This window comes from Pleurodeles waltl, chromosome 4_2 (genome assembly GCF_031143425.1).
Source record: "Pleurodeles waltl isolate 20211129_DDA chromosome 4_2, aPleWal1.hap1.20221129, whole genome shotgun sequence".
Classification (NCBI taxonomy): domain Eukaryota; kingdom Metazoa; phylum Chordata; class Amphibia; order Caudata; family Salamandridae; genus Pleurodeles; species Pleurodeles waltl.
The window spans coordinates 494,153,820-494,170,023 of NC_090443.1; the positions used below are offsets into that span (position 1 = coordinate 494,153,820).

At 42.0% G+C, this 16,204-nt stretch overlaps 1 protein-coding gene across 13 annotated transcripts in view; it reads right to left on the reverse strand.

The window, feature by feature from the left end:
* Positions 1–16,204, reverse strand: part of NFIX (nuclear factor I X) — a 1,024,880-nt gene that overhangs the window by 667,767 nt on the left and 340,909 nt on the right. For 10 of the 13 annotated variants that reach the window (XM_069231936.1, XM_069231932.1, XM_069231929.1 and 7 more), the window contains one exon: positions 4,903–4,956. The exons of the other annotated variants lie outside the window; for them this stretch is intronic. In XM_069231936.1, coding sequence (XP_069088037.1) covers positions 4,903–4,956 — 54 coding nt within the window. The remainder of the gene's footprint in view (positions 1–4,902; positions 4,957–16,204) is intronic. 13 annotated transcript variants of the gene reach the window in all.

Genomic DNA, 16,204 nt, shown 5'->3' on the forward strand with positions numbered 1-16,204 from the left:
GTACACAAATTAAATGAATGCAAAAAGTAAGTAACCCCAGTTATTTTGTGAATCCGGCAGGCAGCACAAGATCTAATTTGGCTGATAGATTTGGGTGAAGGAGATGGAGAATAAAATCAGTGTCACCAGCAGACAGACAGTAGGACACAAAAACAAAGAAGAACATTAGGCCACCAAAGGCAATAATAAAAAAGGTGAAAAGACATGACCTTTATGTTGGAACCATGTCAATGCCATATATATGTAGAATAATGAGCGAACCATCATTATACTCATGAACAGTGATCTGGTGGTTGACTGTGACGCCGAAGCACAAGATATCAATAAGAGTTGTTGCCTTGAAGTGTGTATTTGTGAAATGTTGTCTTTGGGGTGTTCGATTTACTGATGGTGGAGACATGGAGACTAATCTGTTAAAGTTTAAGAAAGATTTTGAAGCAGAGAAGGAGGAAGAGACGGGGTGTTTGTTGGCAAGGATTAAATGTTTTTTTTCTGCAAGTGTATAGTTGGCGGTCCAAAATCAGGAAGCATAGGCTTTGGTGAGTAGCGACTGGCAGAGTCAAGACTGATGGTGTAGTCGAAGTGCGTTATGGGTCGACTGATTTGGAATACAAATGTCCCAGAGTTCTCAAACACGGCTTGGGAAGAGAAGTATGAGTGAGTTAATTTTGGGATTTTAAGAGTAGAATGGGGAGGGTACTTGCCGCTGTAGGAAGAGAATGTGGGAAGAGTGGATAGAATCCCAGGGGCGACTAGAAAGGGGGCGGCGGTGCTGTGATGGTTTAAACTTAAGTGGAGTATATCGCTGAAAAGTTGCAGACTGCAAGGATGGTGAGGAGCAGGAGGAACGTTCCCACACAGCTTCCAAGGAAAGGAAGTCCACATTTAGAAATACAAGGACATTACCTTGCTGGGGGTGTTGATGTCCGAATTAAACGGCTGGTTGAAGATAATGCAAGGAGTTTGGAAATTGAGCCCTATTTTGATAGGAGTAAATGCTAGAGCACTATTTATGGTGCACATAGCAAGTGGCTGGCTCTCGCTGGGTTTAGGTTGCTGAGAGGGCGAGAAGCATAGAAGAAAGAACACAAATAAAATGATTTGAAAGTATCAGTGGTGGGAAAGGTATGAACGCTGGTTAGTGCTTGGTGCACCAGAACCAAATGGTACTTACTGCCATTTCTGAGTTGGAATCAATAATTATTTTCCTATTTGGAACAGGATAATAATAGCACATTTACTTCGTCTGTGTACTGTGACCATATCCTCCGCTCGCCCCTCCGTCCCCCACTTGTGTCTACACCTTCATACCAGCTCCCTGAAGGGAATGTTCCTGAAATCCGGCTGTCATTTTTGTTCCTCAGTTAACGAATATACAGAATGTGCTGGCCCTTTGGGTATGGCCCGTCCTAAAGAAACAGCTAAAATAAAGAATCAATAAACACGTTCAAGGTCAACCGGAACACATGAAAGCAGGTTTTCTATGGGCGTTTGGGCAGATTTTCCCCTTCAGACCAATTTCAATCTATTTTCCTAATCGTTCGGCAGTGGCAGCAACAATTGGCAGGGTCTAACGAATCAGAGATGAATGGAAGAGCTGTTAAGGCTATTTATAGATATTAAATCTGTTTGGATCGCACATCTAACATCCATATTCTCCTAATTCCACTGAGCATGCACCGCACGAATTATGCTGCATTTAATCTATGTTCACAATATGCGCTCATGTTCATGGATCTTGTAATTGAAGGCGTCTGATTAGCAGTGCGCGAGAGGCTCAGATTGGAGGGTCATGTGATCTTACTTTTTATGTCCCACAGATATCGACCCCAAGGTCTCACATATATGAATGGGTGACTGGATTCACACGTCTTGTTTACGTAACAGTGGCATTTATCACAAAGAGAGAAAAATATATTTTCTCTTAGGATTTATTGGTAACTAGAATGGCACACTTCTTGGGTGTTCCCAGTGCTCGAATCAATGAGAAAACAGGTTTAATCACATTAAATTAAAAACATAAATCTGCAGGGCACTTGTGGAATGTACCACGGAATGAGCACAAAAGGTGAACAATTGAGGCACAGGGCAGATATCAATTCATTTTAGGACGACTATTTCATGGCCTGACCTGACATTCAGTGGATCTACATGGCGGCCATTTTAGCAAGGGAGAAAAGGGCAGAACATTCTGAAAAGATAACTGAGATTTTGGGTACTGGGTTTAGTTAGCTTCAATTAAGACCTCTGCAGATGATTGTTTTTGATACCCTTTCAAAATATATTTAACTTCATTAACTTTAAGGGCTACCCCACAGACGGCGGTTTAATAAGAAGTAGTGAATTTGGTTCACTGAACTTGGAATGAAATCTTTTAAGAAGAATGCAAATCTGGCAAAGCTGAGCCACAATTAGCGAGCCATAGTCATTAAAGTAAATACCATTTTTTAAAATAAAAACAGACGCCTATGTGCAAATGAACCATGAATAACAGTTAAAGTGAAATCAAACAAAATGAAAGGACTGGCGTCACTGTGTTAAATTACCTCTGCATTGTAGAAACATCGCCGTATCATAGGAAACAACACATTTAATTTAGAATACAAGCCCCTGCATCTCCCTTAAATTTCAATAGTGAATATGCTAATTCTGGTCATAAAACTGAGTCTTTACACAGCTGAAGGCACATTGTAAGGGGCATCTGTATTTCACTTGCCTGCTCTGTGGTGACTGATCAAACAGCAATGCCATCTACCAGGTACAAATTACTCTTTTTACATATCTATCCCTTTCTGATTCAATTCATTAGACATTCATCAAGGTTAGATGAAGTCCAAAACCTGGCTAGTTGCGTAGGGGCCAAAATTTCTGATCTGTCTCTATTGTTTAATTGTTTAAACTTCTCCCAGCCCTTCAAGGCAACGCGCAGCATCCTGATTGTAAGAAGGAGCTCAGCTAACGCACAGATGTATGTGCCGAAACTTTTAATTAGCCTCTTCTCTTGTCCCACCGGGTAGGCATCCAAGTATAATGTCATCAATACAAAGAACCTTTTTGGAACATGACCCAGCTCCAATACCTTAGGTGATACAACTTTAGGCAACTTGATTGCCGCAGAAAGACGAACAGTCTAACGAAAATGAGCCACTGACCCCAAAAAGCAAAATGATTCTGCATCAATGTTGATATTTATACTTAGCAAAAACTTGCCTTGTTTTGCTTTTAGAACATCGTAAAAAACGGTTTTACTTTAATCTATATTGAATAACTGTCCAAAGATTTCAATTTAGGATTCTCAATTTCTCATTCTTGTATGTGAAACAAACCCCTAGTAAACACTGTTATATCCAAGGGAATCCGACGGCAATATCCAAGTATGTTTAAATGAATCCACAATCAATTCAGACTTTTTTTGTTTGATCTGGCTCAAAAATCGATAAACAAATGATTACAGTTAGAATGAATGGTGAAAACATGCACTGTTGTAGAGCACCACTACCCGCATAGTCTAGGGCACAGTTCTATCTATAAGATATATGGTCGAATCAAGTTCAGCCTTTAGGAAACTCATTGGAAGTCTGAGCACATGGGCACAGTTTCAGGCAGAAAAACATTCACCGAAAAGGAAAAAAAAATGTAAACCAACACAGCTTGAAAAACATAGCAGTCATGTCAGTGAAAATAAATATATAGAAAATTAAGCACAACTCCTTTTCACCTTTCAGTTTTCACTTCTGTCATTAGACTAAAATAACCAGACTTCCGAAAAAAAATATTTGTGTACCAATGTAAAACATGTACACAATTCTATTAGCTAGAACTTGATATGGCAGATTCCAAAAAACAATAACATAACCGAGGTTTTCACTCATAAACAGTTCTGCCTGTCTTTAAAAACTAGAGATTTTTGAAAATGTAAAAATTTCAATTTTGTAAAAGAAGACCATAATATCATAAAGTTTGTGTCTGTAGAGATTAGTATGCTGACTTCCAGTGACCGGCTTCAGAAGTTATAAAAGCAAAATCGATTGCTTGGAATTACTTTAGCAATACGCAAATGGGTTTCCATTTAATATGCTACATCTGAGAGAAAGATTGAAATTGATGATTTAGATTTTTCCTCAATTCCAATCAAAGTAGTGTTTTACCCATACTGTCAACATATACTAACTACTGAAAAGCGCCCAGACTCTGCAATTGCATGAGCAACTTATGTGAACATCAGCTTTATGGAAAATAAAATATTTCTGTTCTTCCTAACGTTGGGCCGTTTTTGGCAGGTAAGAGATCTTTGCTACTGGCACAAATCAATTTTCTATTCAGTAGTTACAGAGAATGGAGTTCTTTGTCTTTTACAGAAATACTAAAAATTAAAAAGTGACAGTAAATTATCATTATCTCATCTTAAATCAGGCTAAACTCTCAAAAACAACACAGTATTTACCACAAGTTTTATTTTTAAACGGTCATTAATGGATTTATTGTAATGTTGGTAATAATACGAGGCATAATGATGAACAGGCCCTGATAATTACCAATAAATGTACCAAGCTTATTTTACTTCTAACTTTCAGTTTTGTCCCCTTTGGTTTTGCCTTCCTTATGAGCTCTGTGCTGAGCAAGTTGCAATTATTACACAGTCTTATCAATTTCTATCCTATGTCTTAACAGTGATATTTATTATTTCTGTTTTACAGAAGACCATCATAATACAATATCAGCAATTTCAGAGAACTCCCAAATCTAAGAGAACATTTAGAAAAAATCCAACTATATATACAGCTTCATTTTTCAAACAATTACGATTTTGAGCAGATCCTTTATAAAAGAAAACAAATCCTAATCAAAGTCATAAAACATTGCAGACCCAACCCCAGATACATCAAAATAAATCAGACATACCGTTGCACAGCTGATGACATCATAGTTTGTTTTCCTGTATTGGTTTTCGTGCATCTGAAACAAACAATGGTGTCATCAGCTCTATGGCGATATGATCTTTTTGTTGGGGGTGAGGGTAGGGGAGAGGGCACTTTTATTATTACTAGTAGTAGCAGTGATATTGTTAAGCAAAACAGTTTTTTCTATCCATATTACACAGATGGACACATTGAAATCGAAAACAGATAATGTAATTCACACTCTGCTGCAAAATCACAATTGTAAATAGTCTGCAGTTTTGTTCATTGCAACCCATCCACAAATGATCCCTTCGCAACAACTGACAATAGTTAGGTTCACCTTCCTGGCACTGTAGGGCAGGTGAATGCATTCCTGACATTTCCCATAAAGACATACTTTTTGTTTAGATCCCACTTAACTCTTACCTCGGAGCCCTCCAAATTAGTCTGATCTTGCACTGGTTAGTACGTTTTCTGAGCCCCTAGTTCAAAAGCGACCAACATCATTTAAAAACGCTGCTAAAATGTGCCTATTAAGTCTTTTCCCAACATCGTTGTAATTAAAGCAATAGTAATTTTGGATGTCTGAAGATCACTGAAGTGACATTCTAGTACACCATCAGGCAGGGAAATACGTACTCCACTTCCAAACAAGGAGCCACTGTGTGAAGCTGGAACTCAACTGTACAATCGAAAGAGCTTTGCAAGTTTACTTGAAGTACGAATACTTGAGGAATAGTTTTCCGTTTGGCGTCAGTACGTTTTATTTTTTCTTTGACTATATTTTAAAATCAGCACCCCGTAACTAATTGGGTCACCCCAACAAAAGTCTGGGTTTGAAGCAGTAACGACAAACTGCTGAGATGTGAGCATCTTTACAATGTCCCTTCCTCCTAACCCTTAGCCACTGAAACCCCATGTTGAATGTACGAGGACAGGTCCCTGGCTCTCACAATGCACCATGCTGGGAGTGCTTCTCCTGTCTCATGATGAGATTACAACACAGGTTCCCCCAGAGATCCTAACTTCTCAGATGCCCCTCCTTTGTCACACCTCTCCGCAGTCCCTACATCAACAGATTGCTTCCTCCTGGTGGCCTTGTGTTCCCACCTTGACTGAGCCGATTAAAGACATCCACACGAGAGGCTTTCAAAATACAATGGGCCAGATATACAAATCCAGTTTGCATTTCATAACGTTCTGAATCGCTATTTCAGGCCATTAAGAACTGCAAATGCGGCTTTTTCTGATGTACAAAGCCCTTTAAGGAATCGGAAATTGCGATTTCTACCCAGTAAAAATCGCAATTTGCGATCCTCTGAATAGGAAATCGCAAATAATGATTTCCTATGTGTGATTCCTATTCAGATGTGCAAAGCATTTCCTAAACGGGAATTGGGAATTTAGGAAATGCAATTACCATTGACTTCAAGTTGATTGTAACCATATGTAATTTTTTAAAAAAGCACCCCAAATTCATTATTTTTAAATTGCAATACAGCACACATATGCCCGTTAGGCATATGTGTGCTCTACATGTGCACCACTATTTTGGGATGCATTTCGGGAGGCCTTTTTCCCTTGGCCATCCTTGGTTTTGCATTTCCCTAATAGTGATTTCCTACTAGGAAATTGCTATTTGGGAAATACACAACCGGCCCAATGTCACAAATGGAATGAGATTTCTTATTTGCGATTTCCTAATAGCGATTCCTACAAAGTAGGAATCAATATTTGGAAATCGGTACTTTTGTGTAGGAGGCTGGCCTAGCTTATAGTGGGTACCTCATGGTGCCTACACATTGTGCCAGGTCCAGTTATCCCTTATTAGTAGATTAGTAGTGTTGTAGCAGCTTAGGCTGATAGAGGTAGCTATAGCAGAGCAGCTTAGCCTGAACTAGGAGACATGCAAAGCTCCTACCATACCACTTATATCATATAGCACTATATCATAAGAATCACAATACTCAGAGGTACTAAAAATAAAGGTACTTTTTTTTAGTGACAAAATGCCAAAAATATCTCAGAGGATATATTCCCTTAGGAGGTAAGTAAAATACACAAAATATACACACAAACCAAAATCAGGTAGTAAACAGAAAAGTAGTGCAAACACTGTAGAATACAATAGGATGCAATAGGCCTAGGGGAAACACAAACCATATACTAAGAAAGTGGAATGCAAACCACTTAGGGACCCCAGGCCTAGTGTAGAGTGTAGAGAGTCGCTGGGAGTGTAAGAAAACACTAAAGGTGTCCAAGATACCCCACCCCAAGACCCTGAAAAGTAGGAGTAAAGTTACCCTACTTCCCCAGAAACAAACTAAAGTCGTGATAGGAGATTCTGCAAAGACCACAACTGACTGCAAAGCACTGAAGACGGATTCCTGGTTCCTGAGGACCTGTAAAGGAAGGGGACCAAGTCCAAGAGTCACGAAAGTTTCCAGGGGGGCACAAGCCCACTAAACCCCGGATAAAGGTGAAAAATGTCTGCCTCCGGGTGGAAGAAGCTGAAGATTCTGCAACAACGGAAGATGCCAGGAACTTCTCCTTTGCACAGAAGATGTATCACGGCGTGCTGGACGATGCAGAGTTGTTTCCACGCAGAAAGACCGCAAACAAGCCCTGCTAGCTGCAAAGGGCGCGGTTGAAGAAAAAGGGTGCTGCCTGGGCCCAGGAAGGACCAGGAGGTCGCCACTTGGAAGAGGAGACAGAGGGGGCGTCTAGCAACACAGAGAGCCCACGCAGACGGAGGCAGCACCCGCTGAAGTACTTGAACACGGGTTCAAGAAAACTGATCACGGTGGTCGTCTCAACACTACAAAGGAGGGTCCTACGAAGCCGGTGGCCAACTCAGCGAGTTCTTGGCGGTTCCCTCAACTACAAAGTTTTCCAAACATTCTGTGGAGCTACACAAAAACTTTGGAAGATTCTGCAGAGTTCACACTGCTCATGCTTCAATTTAGTGGCAGTAGCGCAAGCAGTGCTAAAAATCAGCGTAAACAGCACCATGCAATGCGCAAGAGTGCGCAAGCTGATTTTGCTGCTGCTCGAGTTGAAAATCTACTTGAGTGACAACAAATCTACTCAAGAAGCAGCCCTCAGACTGTGACCGCTCACAACCACCCGTGTCAGAAAATGGTGCTAGGGGACGCCACATCTCGATCAAATTTCTGGAGCTTTGCAGGAAAAAAAATCCCCAATGTGGTGATTGTCAGAATTTGGCTGTAACTCTGCATTACAAGAGTAATGGGGACTCACCAAACACTGCCAGTCCTGGGGGCAGAAAAAGCATTCTGCCCATCCATTGAGAAAACAAGCATTGGCAAAGTCAAAAGGCTTGAAATGTAACCAAATCAACATATCATCATTGAATATATTAAGGAGTGGTGTTTGATGGGTTTCTGACAAAGTGAGTACACAGTCAACAGGTAAAGTGGCAAATGAATATTAGTCCTAGTTTTTAGCCTTGCATGGTGCTCTCAGGTCACTATATAATTACCAGTTTTCAACTCTGTTTTAAAATACTTGGGAACTTTTTAACTTTCCACAGAATATTCTAGGACCGGATTTAGAATAGCAAAGAAAAGGTTCCTAGAGCTATTTTGGGGGAAGTTGCCCTTTCCTCAAATATTCTAGGACTGGAGTTAGAATAGTAAATTTGACCACCCAGTGACCGCTACGCCAGCTGCCGTCCAGATGGTACAACTCAAGGTGCGGTCATATTATTCCACAAAAATCACAAACATTGCTCAAAGTATGATAGACCACATTTATGAGATTAGTGTTTATTCAGTGGTCTGTGATGTGCGCATATGATGGGCTATTGCTGAAGAAGGTTACATACTTGAGTTAATGGGATCTGTGCATTTATTTGAGAAACAATAAAAACACCTTCAGGGATGTGGAATTCCTATGCCCGACACATCTTGTTTGGGGTCAAGGGCAACAAGTTTTTATGTTTACTTTGTCCTTGGGACAAGTAGGCCCAACCCCCTGCAGCACAAACCCTTTGGCTGCCTGTTTACAGAGAGTTGAACTCTCTGCAGTTGAGGTAATGTGTTTCCAAAAGATAATGCTGTTCGAACTTGTATTTATGGTTCATTATTTGAAAGCCTTCATTATTAGGGTGGGTGCTGTAAATAAATGTTTAAGGTCACACTTCACTACTGACGTTGGTTCCAGTACAAAAAAAAAAACGTGTACACACATGTTTGGAAAGTTTAGGCTAAGAGGCTAAGTATAATGCTCCCAGAATATATGCAAATGAAGTGTCATTTAGTAAAATGTGTTGATGCATGCTAGTATTTCCCAAAAATATTTCTAATGGAAAATCAGTGTAACCATTTTCAACACGATTATGGGAAGCATGAAAATAAACAAACACTGACAATGCCAACTGATCTGACATACTTTTATAAGTCTTTTAGTTTCATCAATGCATGTCTTGTTTTGACATGACTTTTGTAACACTTTATTGTTGTGGGAGCTACCAGGCCCTCAACATTGTAACAAACATTGGCAAAACCCCCCCAAAAAGTTTTTTTAACTCTTAAAGCACACGTTGCCACCAGCGGCATAACAAAGGCCCCGCAGCCGCCCTCCAGGGGGCCCCGTCAGCACAGCACCTGCCCTGAGTGAGTCTGGAGAGGAGGCTCCTCCATGTTCTTTGCAAAGGGGCACCCTCCAGTTTCGTTACGTCACTGATTGCCACTGTAGTTCCTGACACTGAACAAAACTACTTTGTGTGGCAATATGCTCCTTGTGGAAGAGCAGAATGCGATCACTCACTAAAGCCAGCCGAAAGAGAGAGGAATAGAAGTTTAATAAAAACAAAATGTCTTTGTTAACACCAGACCTAATTAGGGACCAAGACCCACATGTAGGTAGCTTTTTGCATGTCGCAAACAGCGACTTTCGCTGTTTGCGACGTGCAAAAAGCACATTGCGATGCACAAACCCAGTTTTGCAATTCAGTAACCTGGTTACCGAATCACAAAACGGGTTTGCGACTCGCAATTAGTAAGGGGTGTTCCCTTCCTAATTGCAACTCGCAGTGCAATGTAGGATTGTTTTGTGACCGCGAACGCGGGCGCAAACCAATCGCAGTTTGCACCCATTTCAAATGGGTGCTAACACTTTCGCAAAAGGGAAGGGATCCCCATGGGACCCCTTCCCCATTGTGAATGTCACTGTAAACATTTTTTCAGAGCAGGCAGTGGTCCTGTGGACCACTGCCTGCTCTGAAAAAATGAAACGAAAACGTTTCATTTTTCGTTTTTGTTATGCATCTCGTTTTCCTTTAAGGAAAACTGGCTGCATTACAAAAAAAACCCCAAAAAACAGCTTTATTGAAAAGCAGTCACAGACATGGTGGTCTGCTGTCTCCAGCAGGCCACCATTCGTGAGGGGGTCGCAAATTGCGACCCACCTCATGATTATTCATGATGTGGGCATTTGCGAAGCCCTTGGGAATCACAGATGGTGTCAAGGACACCATCCTACATTCGGATTTGCGACTCGCAATTTGCAGGTCACAAATCTGAACCTACCTACTTGTGGCCCCAAATTCTTAAAGAAAGTCACAAAAGTGCACCCATGGTATATGTCGTACCCCTATAAAATATTTGTGAACTGTATTTTAGCGTGGGTAAATACGATGTGTAGATGTGCTCATGTGAAAATCTATTGAGCATTTGCAAGTTCATTTTCCCTCCAGCCACTTTCTTCCCAACCCTGGAAGAAGTTCTAATTCTGCCATTGTCAGGAGTAAATGTCCAACCTTTCTTATTATGGGAAAATATTAGAGAGAAGCTGGTAAAAATCTTTAAAACATGCAGGTTAGTAGGTTTGCAGACTCAAAGGCATTCCAGCCCTGGAACTATTGCTTACTGCTTCCTCCAGCCCCAGTATGCAGATCTGCAGAAAGGTGGCAAAATAAGGAAATTGCTACAGTAGGGATTGAAACTCCAAGTATTCAAGCCCTACTATGGTAGTAGCCCTGGCATAATCAGAGAGGCTATTAATTGCTGCCATAATTTGTCACCACACTACATGGCACCAAAGGGACAAGTAGATCTTTTTACAGGACAAGTAGATTTGAGAAGCAACCTGTCCCCTGGACAAGTAGATATTTTAATAAATTCCACACCCCTGACCTTATTGAATCAGTTCCCAGGGTAGCACCAGCATTACATTTTTTTAAAATTTTAAATATTAACAATAGTGCTGTGGTGTGTGTGGGCATGAGAGCCTGATGGGGCCACTGACCCACCTGTAAATGCTCTGCCCCCACGCAACCCCTGTGCCCCACCACCAGCAACAGTTGCAGCGTGCAAAAGCTCAGCATGAGAAGAGCAGTGTTGTTCCTATATACATTTTTTTTTTGTTGTAAACATATTTTTTATTGCAGTTTCAGTCGTCTAATTATCATGCAATCATGGTGCGATACAACATAGAGCAGCCATTTTGTTTCAATACAGTGATTCAACTCTATCCATTCATTTCTGATCCCCTACTAAACTGGGACCCTAAGATCTCACCCAACTCCCTCTTGCCCACCCCAACTTCTCCCCCCCTCCTTAGTGAGTAAAATGTTGTAATGGGGGATGAGCATTGTGCATTGAGTTCAGATATGTACTTCCTCTCCTTGTGTGTGGTAGTGTCAGGCTCCCTATCAGTAAAAATGTCCGCCAACAGGTGGGGCGCAATTGGGCCCCTACAGTCTGTTATTCAGTCATTCATTCAAGAGGTCAGGGCAGTCAGGACCTCCTCCTCCAAGGCCTCCATTTCTGCCTCCCATCCCCGTGCTATTTCTGGTGGTCTCATCCCTCTTTTGGCCTCTCTGTTCCTATATACATTTCATGTTTAACTTACTCTTTTATTCCCTAAGCGCTTTTGCTTTTCCAGGGTGCTGTGTCTGTGTGTGAGTGTTGTCAGTGGGCCATGGCTGAGATCTGTGGAGTTCAGGCCAAGCTAGGTTTCTCAGTGCCTTTCAGAGGATGATAAGGGGGGTTTGTTTTACACACTCCCCCAATTCTAGCCCTCCTTGCAGAGCACACAGAGCAATGGTTAGGTGTGGCAATTTCCATTGTCATTATATGCATAAGTGTGTGATCGAGGTACTCAGCTGTCAAAATACTGACGGCGAAATTTAAATAAAATTCAGAGCATTGTGTGTCTGTGTGAAGAGATACTGGTGAAGCGATGGTCGTGTAAGAAAGTATTTGCCGGAGAGAGTGAATAGAGAGAGCTGAAGAGGAAAGAGATGAGGTGTATGATATGCAGATTGGGTGTGTCACAAACTTATGAGAAAAAAACTGCATAAAAGTCTAACACAGAGCCTGCAGAACAGAGTGGTGGGAAGGGGAGAACAAGAGTGACTAAGACATCGAGACGCTCCGAAGACACTGCTCCTTCCACAGACTAGTACTGTTTAAATGTTTAATTCACTACTGCTTACAAAGTTTAAGCAATGATCACCCGCTATAGGTGCCCAACCAGATTGTTTGCTGCCCGTGTGTGCGCCTCCCCTGAAAATCAGGTCTAGTGTTGGTGCTGAATATAAAGGGAATGACCTCCTCGGGGATGTGCGCTCCCTCCTTCGGAACCAGGTGAGGCTGTAAAGCCGCCTGAAAACGCCTCCTGCGGCGGATATCCCACCATCTTCGTCCTTCAATGTGACCCGAATATAACAACCTCCACTCCTCTATGAGGGCAGGAGCAGAGCGGCTGCACTTCTCGGGAGGCGGGGCAAACGGGGATGGCGCCCCTAGAGGTCTCTGATGAGAGGTTCTTGGAACAGGTTACATGTACGCAGCTATGAGGCTTTTCCAACAGCGAATATAACCACAAGCGACCCTCTTAGTCACGATGTGCGGAGTTTGGCGGTAGGTACTTTATTCAGTATTTGGGAATCCCAGTATATGGACATTATCTTAAAAGCAAGTGGCAACACAGTGAAATATTTAAGGAAATATAGCGAATGCATGCTTGACACTTAAAGGATAATTGGAGAGCCTTGCGGGCAGTGTGAAAAAAGGTTTGGAACCAAAATGTGGGTCGCGAAGCAATAGAGAGTGATGAGAATGGGGATGGAGAAAAACACATAAAGTGTTGTTACACATGAGGTGGGGCCTGTTGGCAGCTTATGTTGATTTTGCGTGTGAAGAAAGCATTCACAGTTTTGAAGAAATCAAAGCAGTAAAGAGATAGCAGAGATGGACTTTCAAGCATACAGGTCAGATATTTACACTCGCCTGGAACAAAGAAGTTTAGTGACCAGCTGGATTATTCAGCACAATGAGAGAGAGCCCCAAGGGACATAGGGCACAGGAAAAGAACCCCTGGCAGGCCTACCCCTCCTGTGCTAATGAAACCAGAATGTGTCTGAAAAACTTGCTCCTCTGTGCTACAGACTCTTTCAGAAATGCTTTCTTTAAATAATAGGAACTGATTTGCAATAAACTACGAAGTATGGAAATGCCAAAACCCAATAGTTCCCACCCACTTTGACCTCTAGTTAATGAGGGGCGACACTGCCATGACTGTGAGGCTGTTATACTAATTAGGAATTAGAGGTCATTACTTGCACAACTGCCATAAGGCCTAGTTCGTGGATCAGCAAGAATTGGATGATTATGTGGGCATACGTTTGCCTCAGTAATTTTCCCACAGAAACTAAGGGTGCACATACCACACTGTGTAATATGTGCAGGTGCAGAGATAATATCCAGTAAAATTTCCAGACTATTGGTGAAAATTGTTGGAGAGTGGCAAAAGTTGCCAAAAATGTTTTGAGAATTTTGAAAGGTGGTAAAAGTTAGGAAAAACCAGCAAAAGGTGGCAAAAATTGCCCAAACGTGGTTAAAGTCATCAAACATTTCCAAACTAATTCTCCAAATCTTACAGGAAAGCTAGGGAACAAGAGTGAGATTGAGACTGGTGGCCAACTCCATCACAGAGTTCTGGTTCAGTGAAGCAGTCTGCAAATGTGGGAAATTCTGTACGACATTCATCAGCTAACTCACACTCCATTATGGCATCAGTCATCTCCAACACCAACAGTAAGTTGTGGCATTCAACAAAAGAGAGACAGGAAATTCTAGAAAAAACAGTAAATGCCTCACCATGGTTGTGAGAAGTCCATTTTGGACCTATAGTAGCAGTCCCATCTGCAATTTCCACTTTTACCTTCAAGGTACTGGGCTCATGTATTCACCAGGCGGTCTCTGTTCCTAAAGCAATCGAGGGGCCATCTAAAGAGAGGGGTATCAGGCAGATTCCTAGGCTGTTCTTCACTCAAGAGCACTAGATGCAAGAGTGCAGCCAGGTAGAAGCTGGGTGTGGCCGGGCCCAAGTGTCAATGAGCTCTGCCCAACCATGCAGTTTAGAGAACCACGCCCAGCTGCAAAGCATGGCAAGAGAGGCCAACTATCTGCAACAGTCAGTAACACTGATACTGTCTGCCACCTGTGAAGCTGTGCCCATGAGTCACTGGCTCTCAGAGCATGCCCACGGTAATAATGCCCTCAGCTATTGTTGAAGGCGGCCTAGGATGGGTGGAGCAAGGAGGAGCGGGGTCTACAGCGAAAGGTCTCGGTAGCCGGAATCTGCACCACACACGTGCCATTATTAGCGCTATTTAGCCACATGGTTCCCAATGATCATTCTGATGGCTAACTGAAAGCTGAGTCTGCCTCGCCAGAACTCACATTTGTGACCTTCCGATCACTGTAACCAACAGTAGTGAAATTCACAAATTGGCAATGTACAAAGGTACTGTGAATGTAGGTCCATCGTAACATAACCTATACTGTAGGAAAAAGCACACATAACTTTTACCATTAACTAATGCTGATGGAGACCTGACAGTTGGAAGTCTGTGTTATCTGTACAAACCTTTTGTCGGGGCTTGGGTTACAACACTCAGTTTTGAATGTAAATCACGTTGAATTGTGGGTGGTACCGGAGTTCAGGGGGTTGCGCACTTGTGAAATGAATGCAATTTGACCCATTTTAGGATCAATCAAAGTAATTTAAATTTTTTTTGAATATCTGCTCTGGCCCCTCTGCACATCCAATGCTCCATCTGTGCTTCTTACCCCTTCTGCCCACTAAATACCCCCTCTGATCCCTGACCTCTCACGACAATCACTGCCCCCTCTGCGGCCCCCCCTTTTAGTCACACACTTCCCCCTCTTTAAACACTCGAGCCCCTGTGCTTCCTGGCCATTCGAGTCAAACACTGCTCGCTGAGGCCATGAACTGCCTTCTCCGCTCCTTGCCCCTTCTCCTCTCACATTGCCCCCTCCACTCCTTCCCGCATCTGAACACCTACTGCTCTTTCCCACCACCTCTGCTTACTCTTCTCCAAGTTAATCCTTCAAAACAGTTTGCACACAACATTGTTATTTAGGTGTGCAAAATAAGTCATTTCCATTAATACAAGATCAAAATTCAGAAAATCTTGATTTGTGGACTTTCCCAATGATAAAGTGTACTTACTTAGTTGGAATTTCAGCACGGATGACAGATTTTCCAGTTTGTGAATTTAGTTAATGGACAGGATTTTGTGAATTTCAGCCTGTGCTATACTGCAGAAGTAAGCTACAACAACAAACATATTGTGAGCATCCAGATATCTCTTGCTTACCACCCAGGAAATACTCATAGTTTTATTCCAGTGATAGGCAGGGTAAGTGCCTTTCCAGGGATGGAATTGGACACATCTATATTTAATGTAGGTGCAAATGGAGAAATGCAAAAAATGTAAAAGTGACATTGCACATTGCACCAATAATGGAGGTTTAAATTGGATTTAAAGGAGCACTCCTAGGATTATTTTTGAAGTGGGAAAAAACATTCACAAAATTGCAAAACAGGTGACCATTTTTCAAATCTGGTTGAAGAGTAAAGTTGGTCTATAAAGAAAATACCCAAATCCACTCTGCTGGCAGATTTAGGAGCCCCTTGTGCCACTTTCATCATTTTTTAAGCTAAGGTGGCCTTTGCCCAGCGCCACATTTACGAAGTGGCGCAATGCATGCATTGTATGACTTTATAACCCTTTGTGCCACATTATGCATGTGTCATGCATAATGTATGCAAACAGGTGCATTTCCCCATCAGGGGGACAGCAAAAATGGCGCAGTGGAATCTAAGAGATTCCACTGTGTCATTTTGTGTGGCTACTTTTAGTGCCTGCTCAGAGAAAGTGTTAAAAAGGAGCACACCATTCCTTACAATGGGCCACTATGTACTGTTCAGGGTTAGCGCCAACAGTACATCAATAGTGTAAAAAA